At 48.2% G+C, this 23,415-nt stretch overlaps 1 protein-coding gene across 2 annotated transcripts in view; it reads right to left on the reverse strand.

Annotated features, from left to right (window-relative positions):
- ABCA1 (ATP binding cassette subfamily A member 1) overlaps positions 1–23,415 on the reverse strand; it is a 127,950-nt gene that overhangs the window by 50,651 nt on the left and 53,884 nt on the right. For both annotated transcript variants that reach the window (XM_075560258.1, XM_075560259.1), the window contains exons 6-11: positions 19,454–19,575; positions 17,600–17,776; positions 8,353–8,445; positions 4,761–5,001; positions 3,831–3,970; positions 3,399–3,515 (exon numbers count right to left, since the gene is read on the reverse strand). In XM_075560258.1, coding sequence (XP_075416373.1) covers positions 3,399–3,515; positions 3,831–3,970; positions 4,761–5,001; positions 8,353–8,445; positions 17,600–17,776; positions 19,454–19,575 — 890 coding nt within the window. The remainder of the gene's footprint in view (positions 1–3,398; positions 3,516–3,830; positions 3,971–4,760; positions 5,002–8,352; positions 8,446–17,599; positions 17,777–19,453; positions 19,576–23,415) is intronic.

The following is a 23,415-nucleotide window of genomic DNA, read 5'->3' on the forward strand; positions in this document are numbered from 1 at the left end:
GGTTCTTAAAATTGATATTCTTTAAATCACTTATTTTTACTAACATTAAACACTCTCTCTTTTCTCGCTCCCTCCCTCCCTCTCCCTCTCTTTATGTGGCTTTTGAATTCATTTTAATGGTAACATAATGATTTTATAAATGGTATGTATTATAATTTCATTAACCAATCCACAGAGCTAAACTTTCACATATTTTCCAGTTTCTCACAATAACAATTATCACAGTAATAACATTTCCATTCATGTAATGACTTATTTAAAATTACTTCTGGAGGACCCATCCCTGGGGGGTGGGTTGTACAAGAAAGAGAAGTACGGTTTTTTATGGTTCCTGAAATTTTCATCCCAAATTGCTTTCTAATGGGGAGCAACAATTTAGACTGCCATCAGTATGATTGTGTATGCATTTTTGTTCATGTAATCACTACCAAACTGTACCTTACGAAAAGTGTTTCTCACGGGAAGGAGGGTTAGCAATTCTGACACTATTTTCTCTAAATACTGCAAAAGAACAAATAAAAGCAAAGAGAAATGTGCCGACCAAGGAGCGACCTCGTTTGGCCCGAGTGGCACTAAAGCAATATGGCCAAAGAGGACACTGACCGCGGGGTCATTCTAGGGGACCAGGACACGCAGGCAACGCCTGGGGGCAGCAGCCAGAGGGAAAGCTTGGTCTGACATGAGGGCCAAGCACCATTCAGAAGATAGAGCAGGTGGCTGTTGGTGGGCACTGCGACTGGACAGAGGGAAACGTGGCCTGGGTCAGCGTTGTGATGCCACGCGTACAGAGTCAGTGACAGCAGAGGGAAAGGAGGGGCCACCGCAGAACCTTCTGGAATCTCCTCACGTGCCAGCAACAAGGCTGCAGGGTGCCAAGGACTGAGAACCACAAGCCTATGGAGGTAAACGCGCCCACGTGATAGAGCACAGAAGGCTGTGGGAGGGTGTGGGCCTTCCCTAGTCTGGGTCCCCAGCCTGACCACCTGCTCCTGCCCTCTAGGTGCCACTTTCCTTTGGCCTTCTGGGCATCCCCTCCATCTACCCAATCAGAAATCAGGAGTCATCCTCGCTGGCCCCTTCGCTCACTCCGCCCTGTCAAGCAGTCTCCGGCTTCACCTCCTGTCTGATGCCTTGACCAGTGTCCCGGCTCAGACCTGTGTCTCTCACTTGGGTAGCCTTCCTCCTGGTCTCTGACTTCCCTCTCTCCCTTCCTCCAGTCGTCTTCATATCAGCATCATGGGTCTCCGTCTCCCCTACTTCAAAGTGTCTCCGGACCCCCACAGCTTAAAGACAAAGGTCCTCAGCGGGGCACTGGACCCTCCAAACATGCGCTCTGACTTTTTCTTAGAACCCAGCGCCTACATTTCCTCTCCCACATCCCGAGACCTCCCAGCAGGAGGCTTCGAGAATGCCAATGCCAGTCTTACCAAGGCCTTCCCGTGAGAGTGGAGAGCACTGGGCAACGGGAGTGTCCTGCGTAAACCCTCAAGCTGAGACCAGGGAAGCATCTCTGTGCCCACAAGCCAACAACACAAGGCCATTCCCCGTGTCATCCCCTGAGACCCAGGCAGAGAGAACTGTCCAAGCCTGATCAAAACAAGTTCCAAAGAAAGAATCATCAAGAATTTATGAATTCTCAAGGGTTCATGGGGGACAGGGGAGCGGGGAGGGAGTGGGAAAAACGAGGAGCTGATACCAAGGGCTCAAGTAGAAAGCAAATGTTTTGAGGATGATGAGGGAAACAAATGTACAAAAGTGCTTGACACAAGGGACAGATGTATGGATGGTGATAAGAGTTGTATGAGGCCCAAATAAAATTATTTAAAACACAAAGAAGACGCCCAAGAGCACACCTTTGTCTGTAACACTAGCTATGGTGCACCATGCAAACCCAAGAAGAAAGAAGAGGTTGGAGCCTACACTTAAAGGCAGAAGATATAATTCTCCTATTTAATTATTCAATAATCCTGTACCCCCCTTCTAATTTTTTTGTTCATGTTTGACATACCAAAGTCCTTTTTATGACCGACCCCAATTTTAAGAATTCTGCATATGTGCCACAGAACGAGAGCCATCTTCTTCAGTAACCTCTCTCCTGGGGGACGGAGGGACTTCCCTCCATCTCAGGAATGTTCGTGCTCCCAATCCTAACTGTCACTCTGATCGGTGAGGTGTCAATAAGGAAAACAAACACACAAAAACATCCCCTCTCCTGGTTCTTCATGACAGCAGATAGAAGGAAGAGGCTGTCCTCACCAGGGGCCAAGGCAAACGTCCACCGCTTCTGTGACTCGGCCCACGGCAGGGATGGTGCGCTTCAACACGACTCAGGCTCACACTCCTCCCCTGGAATCCCATTGTCTCCAGAGCACTCATCCCTTTCAGTGGCACTGAGACACTACACACGGGTCCCCTCCACACAGAGGCCTGTGTGACATGAGGCAGGCACGGCATGTGCCCTGGGCACCACCCTGGCTGCGGGTGCCCATGCAACAAGTTACGGCGGATACCTGACAGCCCCCGTGGGTCCAGGCAGACTGCCTCGTCTCGCTCTGCTGAGTGCCGAAGAAGAAGAAACCAGGGAACATGGCTTTGAGCCCCTCACAGGTCAGCTGCCATCAGTGACAGCAAGGACAGCGCCGTAAAAGATGAAGAAGTGAAGTAAAAGATGAAGAAGCTTGACATCTACTTTTGAGCTGTTTTCATAACGAAGTTATCTACAAGATGGGTGTCGGATGTGTGGACCGAGGCTTGCCAGAGGGCCTCTTTCTGTAGACCTGCCTCCGCCTTCACATGGCGATGCCTGCTCAGTGCCCATGTGCTGCCCCGGGGAGCAGCAGGCCCCGAGCGGCCTGCACACTGAGACCAGGCTCGTGTGCCACACCTCGGGGCAAGACCTCCTGTGGTCGTTAGGTGCCAACAAATCAGTTCCTACTCCTAGTGAGAAGGAACTACGGACAGCGGGACAAAGCACCGCCCGGACCTACGCCATCCTCACAATCATTGTGGTTCTGTTCATGCCCATCGGTGACCCCTGGAACCACAGGCTGAAACTGAGACAGGGGATGAATGAACAAGATGCTGGGAGTGGCCCAACGGCTGGAGCCCAAAGTGAAAGTCGGTCGGCACTAGCCAGTGCTCACCAAACCCTGGTGTGGCCAAGCCCCAGGCCTCACTAGTTTCCTGAGGCTGCAGAGAGTTGAGCACCAGAGACAAGACACTGCTGCCGCTGCGCACAAAAGGGTGCCGCCCGTGCACCGTAAGCTAAGCCTCCGGAAAGGCGGCACCCTGTGTCTGGAGCTGCGCCCCAGATTCAATATGTCTAGATAGGTTACATCTCAGGTATTCTTATCAGTTGCATCCGGGGAAGAGATGGAAACTGACTGGGGAACACTCACCCGGACCAGGTCCATTTCCTGGCTGCTCTCCATGAAGGTCCAGATCTTGGGGCTGAGCTCTTCCCACATGCCTTCCAGATCATGGAACACAGCCAGTTCCTGGAAGGTCTTGTTCACCTGGAGACGGGTGGGGAGAAAGGGGCCGAAGAAGAGAGAGAAGAATTCGTCCCCTTCATGGAAAGATAACAGAGCCCTGCCGCAGAGCCCCTGCAGCCCCAAGAATTGCTGCTCGCAACTACGGCTCAAACGCACGAGCCAGGAGATGACTCTCTGCTGTCAGCTCTGATCCAAATACTCCAGGTTCTCACTGGGTGACAACCCCAGCAGAGCCACGGGCATGGCTGGCAATCTTCCACCTGCAGCCGCCTTTACTTCTTTGTCCCTAATCCTGAGAGGATTACAAGAGCGGTGCCGTGGGGCCAGGCATCTTACCTCAGCCATAACCTGCCTCGTGACTGGAGTGTCAGGTGTGTACAGGATCTTCCCCACGAGCAGAGGCTTGAGAGCTTTCCAGATAATTCGGGAAAGCGGACTGGACTCCAAATTCTTCATCAAATCATTGCAGTAAGGGGCTGCCGAGGGGAAGGAAAGTACATGTACTCATACAGGTGTTCACAGGAATGCCACACAGGAAGGGGAACACACACGGGGCTTTGGAGCCAGATACAGAGTCCTGGGTTTGATTTCCAACCCTATCACTTACTTACTAGTGAGTGACTTCACCTCTCTGAGCCTCAGTCTGCTCCCCTAGGAAAATGGAGCCGGGCGGATCTAGATCAGATCCCAGTACTTGCTGATTAGCCATGGTGTGACTTTGCTCAAGTCACTTAACTTCTTTGTTCCTATACAGTATGGCTCTCCAAACCTTCTCTGTAGCTTATCCTAAGAGCTAAAGGAGATCAATATAACACAGAACGTCTTGGATGTCCCGAAAGGTTTATTTTCAATACCTGAAATATATTTTTATTATAAAGCTTATTGCCTCAATGGTTGTAATAGTAATACCTTCGAAAAGATCACCATCTCATCCCCTGTGATTCTGGGGCCCACGGCTTATACCCTATAAACCAAGAAGAGTGTTTTCCAAGCATCCAATCCTTTAGTGAACATTCCCATGCACCCTGAAGATGCAGCAGGCACCTTTCAACCACAGGGGACAATCGGCTAAACAGAGAAAGACTCTTTCTTCCAGGGGTTCGGAATCTGGTGGGCAGAGAGACACGCATACATCCAATGCCACCACAGAGCTTGATAAGAGCAAGCATGAAGTCCTACGGCTAACCTTCCTGAAGAGGTGACACGGAGCTGCGTCTAGCTGTAAGGTGGGGTGTGGCCAGGGATTGGGTCCGGACAGACACTCACTCGTAGAATTGTCATAGAAGGTGCCAGCATCTTCCTCGGTGCCATTGCCCCCAAAGAGGGCTTTGTAGTTGTTGTCCTCATACCAGTTGAGGGACTTGATCTTCAGTCCCCCACCCTCGGGGTGACCACAGACAATTCGGGACACTGCTTGGTAAATCTGGGTGGAAGAGCTGGAGCTGTTCACGTTGGTCAGATATATCACCTCCCGCCGCATGTCGCTCCAGCTCCGCATGCTGAACAGCTGGTGCCAGGGATGGGAGGGAGCGGAGAGGGAGGGCGGGGAGAGAGGCAAGGGGTGGGGACAAGGAAGAGAAAGAAATAGCTTATTTATTTGATCTCACAAAAGTCACATCCCAGAACATAACTTGTCTGATGCCGGCTCCTCAAAGCCATGTGACAGGTTCTCTAGAACCTTGTACGGTCCAGGGAGCAGCAGCAGCAGCATCACATGGGAGCCTGTTTGAAATGAACATCCAGAAGCCACACTGCAGACCTGCACAATCCGCATAGGCATTGGAACAATCGGTCCAGCTGATTTCCATGCACTGTCGATTTTGAGAAGCAGAGTCTAGCAAGGAGCAGCCCCTGGGAGATGAGTTTATCTGGGAGGCGGGGAGGGGAAGGCTATCTTCTGGTTTATAGAAGAGCATTCTTTCTCCGAACAGCTCTGTCTGGCTGCACATGATGACATCAGCAACCGTTCACAACCTGGTTTGCTCAAACTCATTTCTGAAACATCTTCCAAACGTCAGCGTGGGAAGTCAGGCGCCCTCGATCCCCTGAGAGAAGGAGCTGTGTGTGAAGTCCCCCGCCACTGGTCTCAATTAAGTGTGGCTAATGAGAAAGCATTAAAGCAGGAGGGCAGAATTGGAATCTCTGCTAGGGTCCCGTTAGTTACCAGACCCACTTTCTCATCACGATGACGATGCTCCAACAGCGTGGTGAGGAGCAAATCACACAACGTTTTCTAAGCCCCGAGGATGCCTGAACTGGGGGAGGCGGAGCCTGTGGAGCCAGGCGGCCAGGCCAGGTGACTTATACGCAGAGAGCATCCATGGAGGGGCTCTGCCTCATTCGCATCTGCACTCCAGCTCCTGGGCGGGCTCTGGGCCCAGCGGCTCTTACTGTCAAGCTCTTCAGAGTAAATCATGAATAAATCCCTGTATTCCTTGAACTGCCGCTGCAGGTTCCCACCACCTGGGAAGACCCGCACTACAATGACTTCCCAACTGATGTTCTCACTTCTTATCATGGTCCCACCCTTCCCCCTCGTCTCTCTTCTCAACTCAACAGCCCGAGTGCCAACTGTGGAGAAAGTTCTAGGCCACATGATGACCAAACCCTCAGCCGGCCGGCTTCCCATCTTGCTCAGCATAAACCCCAATCCCCTCTCTGGCCTCATCTCTGACCACCCTCTCTCGCTTGTTCACTTGGGGTGGCCACTCTAGCCCCCTTCCTTAAGAGTCCGGTAGCCCCCGTCTCTTCTTGCTTGAAACGCCCTTCTCTGACCATGTTCATGTCTTCATTTCTTCAGGTCCCTGATTACCCCCCCTTATTAAAGAAAGCATCCTCAATCACTCGGCTTAGCACCCCATCACTCTCCCTCACACCAGCTCCCTGTCCTGCTCCCCACTCTGTCTAAGGTGCACTTCCTCTGCCCTTTCCACACCACTGGCAGGCCCTCGCTTCCTTCTTTCTTGGCAGGGTCTCCTTTTCATGCTAGGTAAGCGGTCGAACAGATGTGGGCAGCGAAATCATGGGCCTTGACACACAACAGTCCTGAGTGACTGTGGGCAAAATGCTTACCGTTTTCTGAACCTAAGTGCCCTTGGTAAAACGGGCACAATTCCATTCATAGCTGCACTATGCAGGAAAACAGTGTGAAATTGCCTGAACCAGACCAGCTTGTGTTTGGGTCGAAACAGCCAACTCACTTGCCAAACATGGACGGGATAACAAGCCTATTCATTATCGTTTCCTGTTTATCTATTATCCCCCACGATACAGCAAGGTGGGCAGTTGATGGCGGGTGGTTCCACTGAGATGAGCGGGTAGTCCTTGCTTGCCCTGGACTAGGGGGCAAGCAGGGCATGAGGAAGCAGCTGCCAAGGAAAATGTATACTGCGCAGCTGAAGCGTTCCTGCCACATCAGCAATGGGGCTATGACACACTTGCAATTATATTTTTTTAACCCCACACAAAAGGCAGGCCCGGTGATCTAAGAGGAAACAGATGCAGCCAGACCCCCGGGCTGAGAAGCAGCCTCCTCGGTTACAATGCCTGCTTCGCTTTCTCTAAGGCCAGAAATGAAAGGCGGACAAGGGGAGAGGGCGGGAGGCTGCGAGGTGACCTGCCAGAGCACACCCCTTTCAGCAAGCAGGGACGGGGAGCGTTTCACACTGGAGAGACAGAGCTGTCTTCTCCACGTGCAGTCAGTGTCTGTTTCTCTTTCCTCCTCCTGGAAGGAGCCCAGTTGACCCAGTGTGTCCATCTTGGGCAGGGTCACCAGCATGCAAACCTGGACCACCAAATGGCAGGCGGGAAGAAGGCTTCTCCAACTGAAAGGGGAGACCCAGAAGCCAAGCCTCTGAAGTCACAGGCACGAGAACAGAATGGAAAGAAAGAAGATACCAGAAAGAAAAGTGCTGAAATGTCAAGGGTGTTTCGCCTCTGTGAGTTCTGTCTTTTCCAAATACTTTCTACTATTCTTGCATCCCATCAAAAACATCCTGTCCATTTGGGTATATGAAAAACTCCTACCACCACCCCCAAAGAAGGTGAGTTACAAATGCAACTGGAAGAACGTCTGGCCCAAAGCTGAGGGAAAATCCCCCCGCGTGGAATTCCTGTCATAGGTCCTATACATTAAAAAGCCTGCATTGTTTCCTGAACCTGAGTCCCTGGCTCTGCTCCGTGCCCACTGACGCCGCGCACAGTGACTGCTTTCCAAGCCGACTTTATAGCAAGGCTCAGACTCAGAAAGGCAGACTGCAGGCTGGCCGAGAGGCAGAGGAAAGGTTACCTGACTTTGCAGGCACCTCAGACCCCGCCACAAAGAAGATTCTAATAGGTGTGTTCACACGGGTCTGAAAGACAAAGTCAACCTAATGTTCCCCCGAGACTCTATTCCCCAGGTTGAACCTCATTAGCCAGCTCACTGATCACAACCACCAGGTGACTTCCCCCAATGTTTAGGTGAAAGGGTGATTGAGGAGGAAATGCGGAGTAGAGGCTGGCTGCAGAGAATCAGTAAGAACACGGCAGGAGTGGGTGAAGATGGAGGACGTGCCATTATCTAGAGGAGAAAGAAATAATGGGAGAAAGTCTGAGGCTCGATATCTGGCCTGTAGCCCCTATTAGCTTTGCGAGGTGCAGATCTCGGTTTCTTTGTGTGGAAAGTAAGGAAACCAAGATAGATCCGTGACTCGGATCCCTCATGCTTCTAAAATTGCTTTTCCATTGTATCTGATATTCAAATCAACACTGCTTCTTTGGTGCCCAAATGGCTGGTTGTCTCTGATTTAGCGCAACTGCAAGAGGAGGAAACTGATGGTAGAGGCTCTTCCTTCTCATGCCCAAAGACACCACTTACCTCCTGGGCCAGAGTCCCAAGACTATGTAGCAGAGTTTTAGTGCCTTCAGCCAGCTCCTTGCTCAGGAAGAGAGATGTGGTGTTGAGTTCTGCCTGGAATGAGAAAACATGGGATGCTTTTGCTTTGGAGTTCCAGTGTACATCCAGGATCTACTGGAAGTAAACAAGGTGATTAAAGCCGCTCAGTCTTGAGTTGAAAAAAGAAGCAATTTCCCTGAACCCAAAGAGAAGATGATGCAATTATTCTGTGTATCTGCATGTGTTTCCTTCAGATAAGAATTATTAGTACTTAAATGATTGCCCTTATCTAGACATATAAATATATATTTAAAACTACATTATCCCGAAAGTCTAGAGAAAGCTACCTTGACATTTCTCTTATGCAAGACTGTTAATAGAGTTATACTGAAGAATACAGGAAAATAAACCTGAAAGCTGCTGGGAGCAGACGAAATTTGTTATCACCACTGAGAAATAGCAGCCTGGGCTGTTTCTTCTGTTAAAAATAAATAAATCACTGCACATCCACACGTTCAATCTAGGATCTCCACGATCATCATTATATCCACACAACCTTGTCATGAACATTCCTGAGCACATGTCTAAAGGTTCTATTAAAAAAAAAACTCGTGTTACCTGATACCTGATTTGCTCTTAAAACTTAATATCAGCTAAGTCCCAAAATTCCCACTCACAGTTGTGTGGCAGATGAAAAGTTTTCTTTTTCTATTTTATTAATGATTTTTTTAAATTTCCAGTAGCTGCGGGGTTCCCATTTCAGACAGACTCTGCACTCATTCAGACCACACTCACCAACCCCTTTCAAGCTCTGCCCCACCCTTCACCCTCATTTTTCTTCTCCCTCTGAAGATCCCTAGGCTCCCTTCACTCAAGTCAGCACCTGTCTGAGAGAGAGGGCTTTCTTTGAACACTGTATTCCGCTAGATCCTTATGAGGCTGACTGCAGGCAGCCTTGCATGGAGAACAATCCATGGGCAAGTTTTTTTTTTATTCAACTTGTTAAGGTGAAAAGGTGTCTATCTAAAGACACTGTAAACAGTATGGGATTTGGGGGTGGGCAAAGGATTGGAAAAATGGCCTTTTTAACAACTTAATAATAAATGGAATTGCATTTCAGTTAAGATGAATCAGGGGCCACCTAGAGCGACTTAATAAATCACAAAAACAACCCGTTCAGAGAAAAAGACACGTGTCCAATCATTGTTTATCCTTACACCAAGCGAATGCACCCAAACCCACACTACATCTTATCTACAAGGAGACGTAAGTACATTTGGTAGCGGATGGAAACAGTCAACCTCAGGGCGGTGTTGGCGTTACCTTAGGAAAGTGATATGGATGTTCAGGAGGCATCAACTGCATCTATCGAGTTTAGTTTCTTCAAGGGAAAAAAGCAAGTATAACATGATGACAAATGATTGTGTAGGGGTGTTCTTCGTGCTAGTCTCTGTATTTTTTATATCTCTTAACTATTCCATAATCTTCTCTTTACCTCAAAGGAGGAGAGAGTAGAAAGAATGTTTACTGGCATGCATGTCCATCAGCGCTAAAGGATGTCTAACTTTCTTGAGAAAATTTAACCCAAGGAAATAACTCGTGCCTTGGAACCGGCCACACAATGAAGGCTGTGAACCATGTGCCTGCACCTCTTATGAACGCTGGTTTCTTTCTCATTCTTCCTTGACAAAGGCAGGCAAAGCCTGCCAGAGCTTTCTTCCCAAAGAGCTGCAGTAAACAATCCACAACTTAGAAGCCCTACTATTTTTCCAGCCCCCCCGAAAAAAATACCTTTGGCAGGAACTCATCTAGGTCCCCACTGAGCACAGAAGCAAATGGGTTCCCTGTACACTGTAAAGGATAAGGAACAGGGAGAGAAGCAGGGGAAATCAAGGCTGCAATGAAGGACTGAACTTCCTGTACTATGCTAACCGGAATCCCGTATTATTCTGTATTTTTAGGGCATAACTGAGTGCTGTAGGATCATTCGGGGGAAAGACACAGATGCTTATTATATTGCACACATGCTTCCACCCGGTTTGACACAATGTGCTAATCAAAATATAACAGCATTCTCAAAGCCTGCACTTTGGACCAATGGCTCCCAAATGACAAAGATCATTGTACTCCATCCTAGCAGGGTCGTAGGAATGAGCCTTTCTGAGCTCACTGTCTTAACAGGTAAAGGTAAAAGACTAACAATGTGGTGAAGAAGAAGAAGAAAGGCAAACGCCCAGCCAAGTCAATTGGGTCTTACTGTTTGAGTAGGTGTTCTATTTGGGCTCAGTGCCTTATGACAGTTCTCGGCAGGTAAGACACGAAAGCCAGGTGCTGTCAAGTCAAATTCAATTTATTTGAATTTTTTTAATCACTTGAATTCAATTAAATTCAATTATTTGAAATTTTTTTGAATTATTTGGATTCAATTCAATTATTTGACCTCTGGAGTGTCGGAATAAAATTGTGCTTCATGGGGTTTTCAATGACTGATTCTTTCAAGAAGAGATCTCTGGACCGTTCTTCAAAGGCAGCTCTGCTGAACTAAACCTCTCACCTTCAGGTTAGCCCCAAGCAGGTTACCATTGATGCTGCCCAGGGACCCTACATAGTAACTAGATGCTCAATGCAAAAGAATGTGTGAGGAGGGAGAGAGGGAGAGAAAGAGAGAGAGAGAGAGAGAGAGAGAGAGAGAGAGAGAGAGAGAGAGAGAGAGGATGGTTGAAGTCTAGTTTCAAAAGTATTCACACATACATGGGTGAGAGGTCAAAAGCCTTGACAGAAACACTTTAACTACATTTTGTATTTGCCTCATCAAGCTATTTGCTCCCTGGGACCCCTCAATGGTGCCCTTTCCGCTGAGGATGAAGCCCAATAGCATACCAAGGTCATGAACGTTTCCTCTGACCTTCACCTACCGCTCCAGCCATGCCTTACCATCTCTCCCTCATCAGTCTTCCCACGGCTACATCCACTGCACTCTGAACCACCTCCTCACACACGGGTCCTCCAAATGCTACCTTCTCTCGCACCACCACACCTGCAGATGGCACGTCTTCGGCCTGAGCACTCTTCTTCTGGATCTTTACTGGCTAACTTCTATTCTTTAGGTCCCAACTCACAAACTGCTTTCTTGCCTCAAAGCCTGGGTTCCAAGGCCCTGCTGAGTCTTCATTGTGCTCAGGAGGATGGCTCTTGCCATCCTTCTCCTCCTCTCAGAAATGAAATGCATCGGAATCTGTACCTTGCTCAGCGTCTCCTCCCAGCCCAGTGTACAGTACAAGCCAGGGCCCCATAAACATCCTCTGACTAGAGAAGTTAAGTCTCTGTGTACTCTATAAAAAGGAGGCTGGAAGATAGTATTACGGATGCATTGCAATCACAGTCAAATAAAAGTAAGAGGCAAAATATCAGTGAAATTAAAAATCGCTGAAAACTCTCTTCAATGTACAAAATTCTTATCCACACTCAAGTTTTTCAGGACCTTGACTACTATATGAAGTGAGTTCTGGTGTGTAAACATTTGAGTAGTATTTTTAATATCATGTACCCTTTGGTGTTCTTCCCATGGATGCATGTTACAGAGCATTCACTAGGTCAATTCACACTTTCCTTAAGCACCCTCAAGTGGAGGAAAGTCTTGGCTTGGCTTTGACTTTACCCAAGAAACTCAGGCTCGAGTCTCGGAATAATGTGCTTCAGTTCAAACTGAAAACAAGGGAGTCATGTACCAGGTACAAAGACCATCACCGCCCAGAAGCAATCACTGGCTCCTTCCCATGAGATTTACATCACAAGGATGATTTTGCTCATCCCTTGTTCGTTTGCGCCTCAGATCAACACACAGTCCAGCTGTGAGATCGCTGGTCTTCCGGGGACATCAAGGCACGCTCACTTCACTGCAGCCTCACGAACTGAGTTCCACCTTTGCAGGAACATGCTACACCACAGACAGAACTTTCTCTTTCAGGCTGAAGGTATCAGAGGTCAAGAACATCTAACCCCAAGGCTGGGCAGGATCCAAGTTGTTAGTAAATCTGTACAAGCCTGACCTTTCCTCCTCAAGGATGGAACAGTGTTCTCTCATCACTGTGATGTTGGGGAACAAAGACGTGTGCTTGAGTCCAACCCCCTTGACCCCCCTAACATTCTACTTCAACTCATAGCTGTGGTCAAATACTGTTGGCTTGAGAGGCCATCTGAGATGTCTGGAACCCCCTAAGAATCCCTCAAATCTCCAACTTCATCATTTCAAGTATGTTCTCGGTACCCACTGCAATGAAAGCTCCACGTACATCTGGTCTTCCTCGTGCACAGTTGAATCAGTGTCCGTAGTAAATATGTTGCTTTTGTTGACTGAATGTCTCCGGTCTTCCTTTGGTAGCATGGGCCAGAGATACGGCTTATGCAGAAACACTATCCTTCCAAAGTCAAGGCTTTGGCTTGTGCATTAAATACCCTGCTGAGTAGTCTTTCTTAGAGAGTGTGAGCTGCTTTACAGAGGATGAGCATGCTGCTAGAATATGGGCAAGGAAATGAAAAGGCCTGAAGAGGACTCACTGAGAAACAAAGATCACAAGGAAACATTCCAAAGACATGGGAGATGTATCTTCCAATCAAGACAGTTGTGCGGCGGGCCTCCCGCCCCCCACAGAGGTCCACATCCGGATCCCTGGATTTTGTGACAAGTATAGTATAACTTACAGGGTGAAAATGGCCTTTGTAAATGCAATTACAGTTTTCAAAAACCCACTGCTGTTGAGTGACGCTGACTCACAGCGATGTCGAAAGAGGGACATCGTCTGGGATTATCCACAGAGGCCAGTCTACTCACAAGAGCCCTCCTGGCAGAGGGAAAAGCTGCAAAGATCTGTCTTGAAGTTGAAGCCGGAGAGCTGTGAAGCTTGGGAAGAATGGGACCAACAATTGCAGTAGAGAAGTCAGGCAAGAAGCCTCTAGGAGCCAAGGTCAACCCCCAGTTGACAGCCTGCAAGGAAAGTGCGACCTTAGCCCTAGGGCCACAAGGAACTGAGTTATCAGTAACACTTTGACAGCCTCTGGGAATGATCTCACCCCCCCCCCTGGATTTCAGCCTCATCAAGTGGACTCCATCGTATCCTGACCCCTGACCTACAGCTGTATGAACTAACACATCCATGCTCTTCAAAGCTGATCATATGCAGTATGTTGAGGACAGAAACAAGATCATTCCTCTGGCCCAAATCAGCTGATCTGCTATGAAAGCTCTGCAGGGCGACCTCGGTCTGAGGCGTGTGTACTTCAGGACAGTGGGTCCACTGCTGAACCAGCTAGTGCAGCCAAGTGCACCCCGCTGGGCAGGGAGACAGTAGAGGTCATCGCCACAGGGCCCTGACCTCCTGCGCGAGGCCATTCTTTCAACAAATACTATGAGCACCAAGTAAGCGAGCCTCCCTTCAGAATCCAGCTGTTTTTCGAGAGAGAGAGAATTGTATGCATCGGCCTATCCCTGCACTCATAACAAGCCATCGGTGTGAGGACTGCAGTGAACTATCGCTCCTACAACACAGGCACAATAATCACCGAGCACTTTTATATTAATGCCTAGCTTTTTAACGGGAAAAACAGGGAGTGCTTAATGGAAACCGCCATTAATCCCAGAGAACTTGAAAGATGCAATAACATCCGGAAACCCCAGTGTTCATTTTCACGGCGGTTACAGAGTGACAGGCCCTGGCTCTATGTGAGCAAATGTAGCTGTTCAGGGACATGTTCTTCAGGACCAGGCTGCTTGGTACAACTACGATTCCTAACACGGGTACCCAGAAGAAAACTTCGGTCTTGCAAATAACGGTTTTCAGCATATAATTTACATTACCCATATCAATTAAATTATTACTTCTGTTTATTGAGTATCAAACATGTGCCAGGCCCCAAACTAGGCTCTTCAGAGTGTAGATTATAGTTCTTAACTGTATATAATCAGGAACTAAGATTTTCAGGAGCTTAAAAGTTTATCCAAAATCACAGTCAATAAACTGCTGAGTCGGAACACGAACCCAGATTCAGCTGACTCCCGATCCATGCCCTTTCCACTCTGCCACAATTTCCCCGTGTGTTCAAAATAGACACAGCGCTCAGCGATTAACAAACTCCATTCCTGCACCCTGAAGTCAAATTTGTGGGTCAGCTGAAACAGGGGCATAATGATGGAGTACTAGTTATGCATTGGGGTGTGATCCCCATGGGTCAGAAGTTCAAAACCACCAGCAGGTCCTTGGGAGAAAGCTGGGCTTTCTGCTTCAGGAAACAGCTACAGTCTCAGAAACCCACAGGGTGGTCAGTGAGTCAACAACGACTCGATGACAGTGAGTTTGGATTTTTGTTTTATTGAGTTGAATTAATTAAACCCCACTCGTGCTGTCAGGGGAGTGTTGGACTGGTTTGTGGTTCAGAGCCACCGTCCGCTCCATCTATTCCTGGAAAGCGTGGGTGGGGAAACTTTTTGTCTCCTAAGGGTTATTTTTTGAGTGTATGTATTTAATCTTCAAAGCTTTTCTTTATCCCCATTCAAAGATAAGGGCACCTCACTTACAGACCGTAGGCACTGGAGCCCCATATCAGGCTCCTTGGGGAGTTCACCACACCGCTTCGGGGTCTCTCCTTCTAGGGGCTCGGCCAGTAATTTTCCCGGTCTGCTCACTTTGACAAATCACTCACATTGTAAAACTTAAAGTCTGTTCCTGTTTTGGGGGCCATGACAGAACTGGTTCAAGGCCCTTCATTAAAGGGCCAGCAAGACCTGTCCAGGAATCAGATTTTTCATAACCCAGGCACTGCCTTTTCTGTTATCCAGAGGTGACTAAGAAAGGCCCCAGAGAAAGGGTCAGACTATACCTTTAGCTGAAAAAAGTGAAACACTATCCCCAAAATAATGCAGAGACAAATGCGTCTCTCTTAGAACGAGACTTGGTATGGAAACACCTATTGACAAGTTTCTCTCCCCAGGATGCTGCTGCTTCTGTTACAGTTCTTGGAACAATCAATAGGCTGTGTGCAGTGGTTTCATGTGTCACACCTGTCTACCATCACAAATGTTGAAATTTCAACCAAGCAACAGGAGAAAAGGCTGCTTAATGTGAATGAAATGTCAGCCCCAGTCCTCCTACTAAGGCTCTGCTTATGTCAAAGTTTAAGAATTACATTTTGTTTAAAATCATTTTATCGGGGGCTCCTACAACTCTTATCACAATCCATACATCCATCCATCGTGTCGAACACATTTGTACATTCTCAAAATATTTGCTTTCTGCTTGAGCCCTTGGTATCAGCTCCTCATTTTTCTCCTTCCTCCCCGCCCTCCCCTCCCTCATGAACCCTTGAGAATTACACTTTTAAATGCTTAGAAGTCACTTCATCCTTAAATCACATTTACATGCAACAATCCAAATCCACTAACATTCCTAATTCTGGAACCCTATTTTCTGGCTCTCTAGAGAGAAATCTCTCAGCAGGAGCAGAATCTGAGGTATTCCACACCCCAACAGATGTGAAGGAAGACAAGTAACCATCACCTCCAACAGGTCTGGCGGTGAACCTGCGGGGCCCAAGGCACACTGCCCACCACACAAGGTGGCATGGAAAGGCGCGTTTCCACTCACCCCGCTGTGCTTCCTCTTCCCAGCCAAAGATTTCCAAGCAGAAACCTGAGCTGTCGGTTGCTCGATTACAGAGCTATTTATTAATACTCTACTTGGAGTGTGATTCAGTCATTATGTGATTTGTGGGATTTTACTGGGTTGAGCACACAATAGGTGTCTAATGAGTCGTGAAACGTGAGAGAAAATGAATGAACATCAGAATAAATTTGCCTATCATCTCCAAACACACATCATCTTTCCAACCCTTGAGCCTTTGAGAAGAAAGGGTGAGAACTTCCGCCCTTAAGTGAAGCTCAGTCATGAATCCAGCCAATCCAGCCCAAGGAAGTGGCCTGCCCTTTGCCACCTCCAATCCTCTGCATTTCACAAGGACTGTGTCATCACACTGATCTCACCGTTTAGGTCCATTACCTCGGGCTGCAGACCGAACTACATCTCACTTGAAACTATAAATGGAAAAGTATTAACTCATAAAATCACTAGTCACTGAACAAAGCAACTGCTTTTTTTTTTTAATTGAAAGAGAAAATATTTCTGGAGCTAAAAAGCCAAAAGCATTAGGCCTACGCCTCTCGCACCGGTGGCCATGCTCACCATGCACACCCCCCTGGCAGCACCCACGCACTCACAGATAGTCTCACTGCCCCCTTCGCCGCAGACAGAAGCTGCAAATGGTCCGTATCAGAGTGGAGCGGGATACAAGAAGCTCTTGAGGGTCAATGAAGACTATAAAGTGTAGTCAAGAGAATAAAACTTAGGCCACATTCTCAGGGATAATCTAGTCATGAGATCCAGAAACAGCATTGGAAGACATAGTTGCTCTGTAAAGAAATTACGCTGCATAAAGTCCCAGAGGATTCCAAATGTCTTTTCCTACAATGAGGAACATTTCTATCCAAGCAAATATTTCCTCCAGGACTCTTTTCCTTCCTGCCTTTCAGGGAACTTCCTAGCCAGAACACTGATTGTTAAATGATACTATTGGAAGGCCAGTTAGGGCCATTTCACCAGAGTTCTCAGGAACCCCTGAGAAATACCCCTTTTCGGGAACAGCCCTCCCATGACCCAAGTGCTCCTGCTTTTCCACCTTCTCTGGTTAAGATGTGTCCCGTCTCGTGGCCTGCTTCTCTAAACTTTTGTTTCCTAAGCTGATCAAACTTTGGTTAAGACTTTGTTTCTTTGAATACTTCTCTATCATTGGTGAGGTCCCACTTAGACGAAGTGCAGAGTTTTTCCTGAGTAACAGCCCACAGTGTCCCTGTTCCTGTTGGGATTTTTATCCCCATCATTGATTTTTGAGCCTTCTTTTTGTTATCAGGATAACTCTTTATTCAAATGAACTCTGACTTTTAATGAAGATCTAGGTAACACACACACACATTTTCTCTGATTGACACAAGCATAAGACATTTTAGACTTGACGCTAGAGCCACCCCCCAAAAACTGAAAGAAGTTTTAAGAATATTGAATTAAATCATGTCTCAATCACTCAACCAGTCCCGTGACTACAAAAACAAAAGCAAGCTGTCCACGGAAAATACTCACACTCCCAAAGCACACAGTCTGAGGCTTCTCCACGCAAGTCTACTCACTAGGATCGGCTTCAGGATGTCCATGTTGGAGCGAAGGATTCTCTCAGCTGCATCCAGTCTCTCCCTTGGCAGGCTGCAAAGCTTGGCAACTTCCTGGTCACTGAGTTGAACCACCTCTCCTAATTTCGATCCATTGCACAGATTGGCCAGATGTAACTGGTATCCATGCAAAAACACCTGGAAGCATTTCATCAAGAGAGAGAGAGAGAAACAAAATAGGATTGCAAAGATGGAAAACTAGGTCCTCAAAGCCCTTTGGGATTCTTTACACCAGGACACTTCTGAAGATCTTAGAATGGAAATCGCCATGATTAGCCAATGTACAGTGTCCCTTTACTGAACTTGCTGGTACAGCAAGGACATTTCAAACCTCGATGATGTGTTTGATTCATCCACCTCTCACACTCTTGTGCTCCTTAAAGGGGAAGTCCGGAACCCAATTATTTTCTCACCTTGGAAGATCTCGTATCTGGCTACCTAAAACAATTTTTATTACAGAAACAATAATACCCTCATTATTGTGGACACTATGACCTCTTAAGCTGGGAGTGGGCCAAACTATGAAAATATTTCTGCTATTTATGTGTAGGTGTTGCTACTTAACTGCTGCATAAGAACTATTTCAAGTAATTTCAGATTTTGGAATGAATCACTTTACGTGCCCCAGGGCATTTGGCCTGTCGTGGTTTCCATTAGATTTCCACCTACTGCCAAATACTCAGGCATCCTTCAACTTGACTCCTTTCTCTAGCTCTTGCTGCCAAGCGATCAGCCTTCCTTCAGCATTGACAGTTCAGAACACTGACCACAAGACTCCTTGGCCACGCAAGGACCACCTCCCCGCTTACTCACTGCCATTGTGCCAAGGACCTTGTGCTTAGGTGTCCAACTCTTGGCCCACTCTGCCACCAGAGCTCCTTCCCTCCCCACTGAGGATTCCCCTTATTTTCAGGGGAGCAGATGGGACCGAAACCAGGCAGGCAGCTTTGGGAATCTCGCTCAGCGCAATGATTTCTTTATAAAAAGCCTGTTGTCGTTGGCCCATCTCACAGCCACACAATTGGTAAACATGAGACATACTTTCCTGGTTTCATAAGGGCAAGCAGTGAGCACATTTTTCTAATTTTTAAAACTCTCTAGATCGTGTGAAGCAAAGGCCATATTTTCAGGCATAACCATTTCCATGTCTGCTTATTATGAAAACAAACTAATATGCAGACATGGCGAGGGTGGGGTGGCAGCCCTTCCTTCCTGCCAGAGAAGAAACTTGAGAAGCTTCTCTGGAAATCAATAACCTGTGTCCGCTACCTACTGCACAGGCTCTGTAGGATGACCAATGTCACCAGAGGACATGTTCTGTGAATGGAAAGACACAGAGCCTATGTAAACACTACATGAATCAAATACTAGAATTACTTCCTCATCTCAAATATTGTTTTCATGTTTTAAAAAATATTATTATTTGGTCCCTATTTAAAAGAAATGTTAAGATCCTTAACACCTCTCTTCTAAATCTCAAGGCATATCCATTCCTGCGATTCAAAATTGTGACCTACTGGAAAAATAAGGGTAAAAAATAATGTCAAATGTAACCCTTTGAGGGCAAAGTCATCACAAATATCCACTAATGGGCAGAAAATCAGTTTTATGTCAACCAGCTGAATATTCCACACACCCAGAACGGTTTGACAAGGGCCAGCTTGAGCAGAGAAGTAAATTAGGTGATAGGGAATGCGAGGTAGTAACCTCTTCTTCCACCACTGCGGGGACAGGGCTGTGTCTGTCTCGCTCCCTCTGCTCCAGCGACACAATGGCCATCAGTCGGCCCGCTGAGGCGGCGGGAGGGGTGCCTACCTTGTGGAGGCTGACAGCAGCCCCCATCACCCTGTGCACGGTCGGCCTGGGCAGAGACAGGTTGTGGTGCAGGAATCCCGAGAAGGTTTCATTTTCCACCAAGAAGTCACGAAGCTTCAAACCTATCAAGAAATCATGTTTTATTTTCATTTAATAGGTAACTCAAGAAAGTCAGCAGGATGGCGCAGGTGGAGGGAAAATATCATATTATGGATTGCCTGGCTTTCAACCAATTGATGCCCCCGGACTTCTGGCTTCAGCGCACAGAGAAATGAGGTCAGGAGGGCTTCGCCTAACCGGAGGAGCACGGGAAGATTGCTTTCGCAGAGCGTGTCGAGCGACACACCATGTGCACTCAGAGACTCAAGCTGTGCGAAGATGCTGGACACACACGCACATGCTCACACACACACGCACACAGAGTCTGGCTTCAGGCAGAATGCTGAACCTTTTAAATGATCTCACCCACCCCACCTGAGGTCTGTGACAAGGCTGCCACTTCTTCTGTGTCCCAGGCCATCTCACGTGGCTAGAGTCGAGGTGGATTTCCTCCGGAGGCACACAGTGCAGTCTAGCATCTTCTGGGTTTGCTAAAAATGCAGTAACCTGATGAGGGACCCCAAGATTGGCACGGCTAACAAGCTCGCAGGTGGTGCGGATGCACTCGCTCTGGGGGGCCACCCTTGCAGAACCAGTGGGGAGCACGAGGTGATTCAACACTCTTTCAAAGACAGGATCTCGTTTCTGTTCCAAGACACAGGTGAGAGGCAGTCCCAAGGCCCCGCACTGCTGTGTCTTCAGAAAGCACACAGCCAATAGGGAAAAAACCACTCCTACTGAACGACTGGATTGCTAACGGGTTCCTTACAAAATCCCGTTAAAGAACATGCTCTCCAAGCCGCAAAAACAAAGTAAACATGTTCTGAGAGGGTGTAGTGACGCTGACAAAGCATGGGTGTCCAAAGCGGAACCCCGATTCCCAGAGGTGGAGGCTGCGTATGGAGGGCCACTTGGGTGTCATGGGTCCTTCTACGGAACCTGTTTTGGTTTCTGAAGCAGAGAGTGTCTGACCAGAGGCTCTGCAGGGTAGCCGCTCCCCGGAAGGCAATCGCTTTCCATTTCACTCCACTGTCCACGCCATACCCTACCACCCACCCTGTGAACAACCCACTTCTCTGTAAGAACCATAAGGCCACGTGGCCAGAGGAGGCGCTGTGCCCCGCTCTTACCACTTGAAGAGCAGACAACAGGCGAGGCACTCACCAACCTCTAGGAGGCATATCTTCCAAACCCAAGTCATCCCCCGCCCCCAAAGAGATCTTGAGGTTTCATTTGAGAAGTGGCTACAGTGGGAGGCTTGAAGAGGACTGGTGCTTGTCCTGGGAGCTAGGTTGTCAGGTGCGGGGATCCATAGAAGGAGGGCCCCCAAACCCAACCTGTGCCCCAAGAATCTGAACTAGTGAGTCTAGAGCGGGGCCTGCAGGAGGCCTGGGCATCGAGGCGCTTCACTTACACCCGGGGGTTGTGCCCACTAAGGTGCCCGGGTGACATGATGGGATGCACGCAGGGCTGTGAACCGCAGGGTGGAAACTGCAGGCCATGCCGCAGAAAGGGGATGCTTTCTGCTTCCTTCAAGGGTAAAGATGTGCAGCCTAGAACTAAGAGAGTGTGTCTCTGTGACACAGAATCAGTGTTTCCTTCCTGTATTCCCGGTGCCCAGACCAGGGCCTGGCACAGACTCACTGTTCAGTCAGTGAGGGCAGCGAATACATACTAAGGGATGGACTTTACAGGAAAAAGACCGGGCTCTTTACACCCAGGAAGAGTTAATGGTCTGGGAAACCCACAGGGGCAGTTCTACAGGGTCGCTGTGAGTCAGAATTGACTTGATGGGTGGGCAAGGGGAAGTGAGCAAGGGTAGGGAAGACTCAGAAGTGTCCAAGTGGCAGCCCAGGTGGGTTCCCTTCATCTGAGCAAGTCAAGATGAGCCCAGACATGTCAGGACCATCGTGGCTGCACCGGGAGAGCCAATAAACACCCTAGTCTCTAGAAGTCTGCGGGAAGGGGGCCCCAAAGAGTTCATGGGAAATTAAAAGAAATGATCATGGACCTTTTCCATGAGGCTTTCGAAACGCCCTGGTTTTTCCGGGGATAGAACATGGCTTCCAAAGTACCCCAGTGCTTGCCCCTGTAGCAAGGTAACCGGGAAAGAGGGTATAATCACCAAGAGTTTCCATGGAGTCCTGCTTTGAGACTCGCTCTTTTGATGCAATGGAATAGGAACCACAGTGGGAGGCAGGAATCTTGCGTTCTGTAGCCATTCATTTGCATGGTCTTTCTACTTAGCCTTGCTCCAGCTGCCTTACTTGTCCAATGAGGAGGGGAAATGACCTTGCTTAACAGAATGTGTGTGTGTGTGTGTGTGTGTGTGTTCTAACCAGTTGGGCAACACACCCCTTCTGGGCAGCACCAGTCACGCGCTGGGGGACTACAGAGCAAGGGCGGGCTGTAGAAGCGTGGAAGGCCAGCCCAGGCCACACTTGCAATGTGTCCAAGTCAAGCAGCAACACTCTGGAGACCAGTGAGTGTGCTCAGTGTGTTTATAAGACTCCTCTCTTATGTCCACAATGAGAGCAGCTGATGTGAACAAACTCCAACCACCTATCAGTGAGTCCCTGGTAAGACACAAAACCCCGGGGTCAAGCAGCAACACTCTGGAGACCAGTGAGTGTGCTCAGTGTGTTTATAAGACTCCTCTCTTATGTCCACAATGAGAGCAGCTGATGTGAACAAACTCCAACCACCTATCAGTGAGTCCCTGGTAAGATACAAAACCCCGGCGGCTGATTAAACAGTCGGCAATGTTTTGAAATAATGGAATAGGTACAACACTGGGAGGAGTAGTGGGCTTACTGGGGAGGCAGAGTGGGCAACAGGGAGGGCCAAAGATCCCTGGCTACAAAGAAGATAAAATAATGATTTATAAATTAGCAAGGGTTCATGAGGGAGTGGGGAGCGGGGAGGGAGGAGGAGGGGGAAAAGGAAAATGAGGAGCTGATTCCAGGAACCCAAGCGGAAAGGGAGTTTTGAGAATGATGAGGGCAACGAATGTATAAGTGCGCTTTACACAATTGATGTATGTGTGGATTGTGATAAGAGCTGTGTGAGCCCCAATAAAATTATTTTTAAAAAGAAAGGAAAACCTGCCATCGAATCGCATGGCTATATGCGCACATGGCTTAGACCACACATCACCGTCGCCACCAACTGTAGCCAGTGCAGACGCAGCAAAGCGGCATGGCGTGGCGTATTGGTTCCCCACCTTGGCTGCTCATTAGACTTGCCTGGGCACTTTTTTAAAAGCCACACTCCCAAGCTACTAATAAGAACAAGGCATCAGGCTTTTTTAAGCTTCCTGAGTAATTACAGCCAAATTTGAGAAACAATGGTGGGGTGGAAAGATCAGAAGTAGGGAAGCAGAAAAGTCTAGGCTTAATTGTGAGCTCTGCTGCTCATTAGCCCTGTGGCGCCACCAAGAAAGCACTTGGGTTTCCTAAGCTCCTTATCCTACCTATTAAATGAGCAGCAGGAAGGCAGGAAGGTCTCCCTTTGAAAGACGTGAACATCCGAGGTATTCTTATGCACATATAGTAGGAAGCGCCTGGTACTTGGTAGGCAGGCTATCAATTGTATTGTTATTGAAAAGGTTCTTTCCCTCCACTTGACTATGGTAGCACAGCAATTTGGGGATAAGATGAGGGCACAACCACTTGAGAAAGGAGGAGGGAAGCGAAAGCCAGCCGGCAGCAGTGGATAAAAGCCCCTGGGCATTATGAGGTCTCCTTGCCTCCTGGTGGAAGTGAGGCTGAGGTCCAGTTCTTGCAAAGGTCCAAAAGGCAAACATCCCTAAACATGGCAGCTGGTGAGAAGGTAGGCCATCAAGATGGCAGGGACCAGTCACG

This window comes from Tenrec ecaudatus, chromosome 10 (assembly GCF_050624435.1).
Source record: "Tenrec ecaudatus isolate mTenEca1 chromosome 10, mTenEca1.hap1, whole genome shotgun sequence".
Classification (NCBI taxonomy): Eukaryota; Metazoa; Chordata; class Mammalia; order Afrosoricida; family Tenrecidae; genus Tenrec; species Tenrec ecaudatus.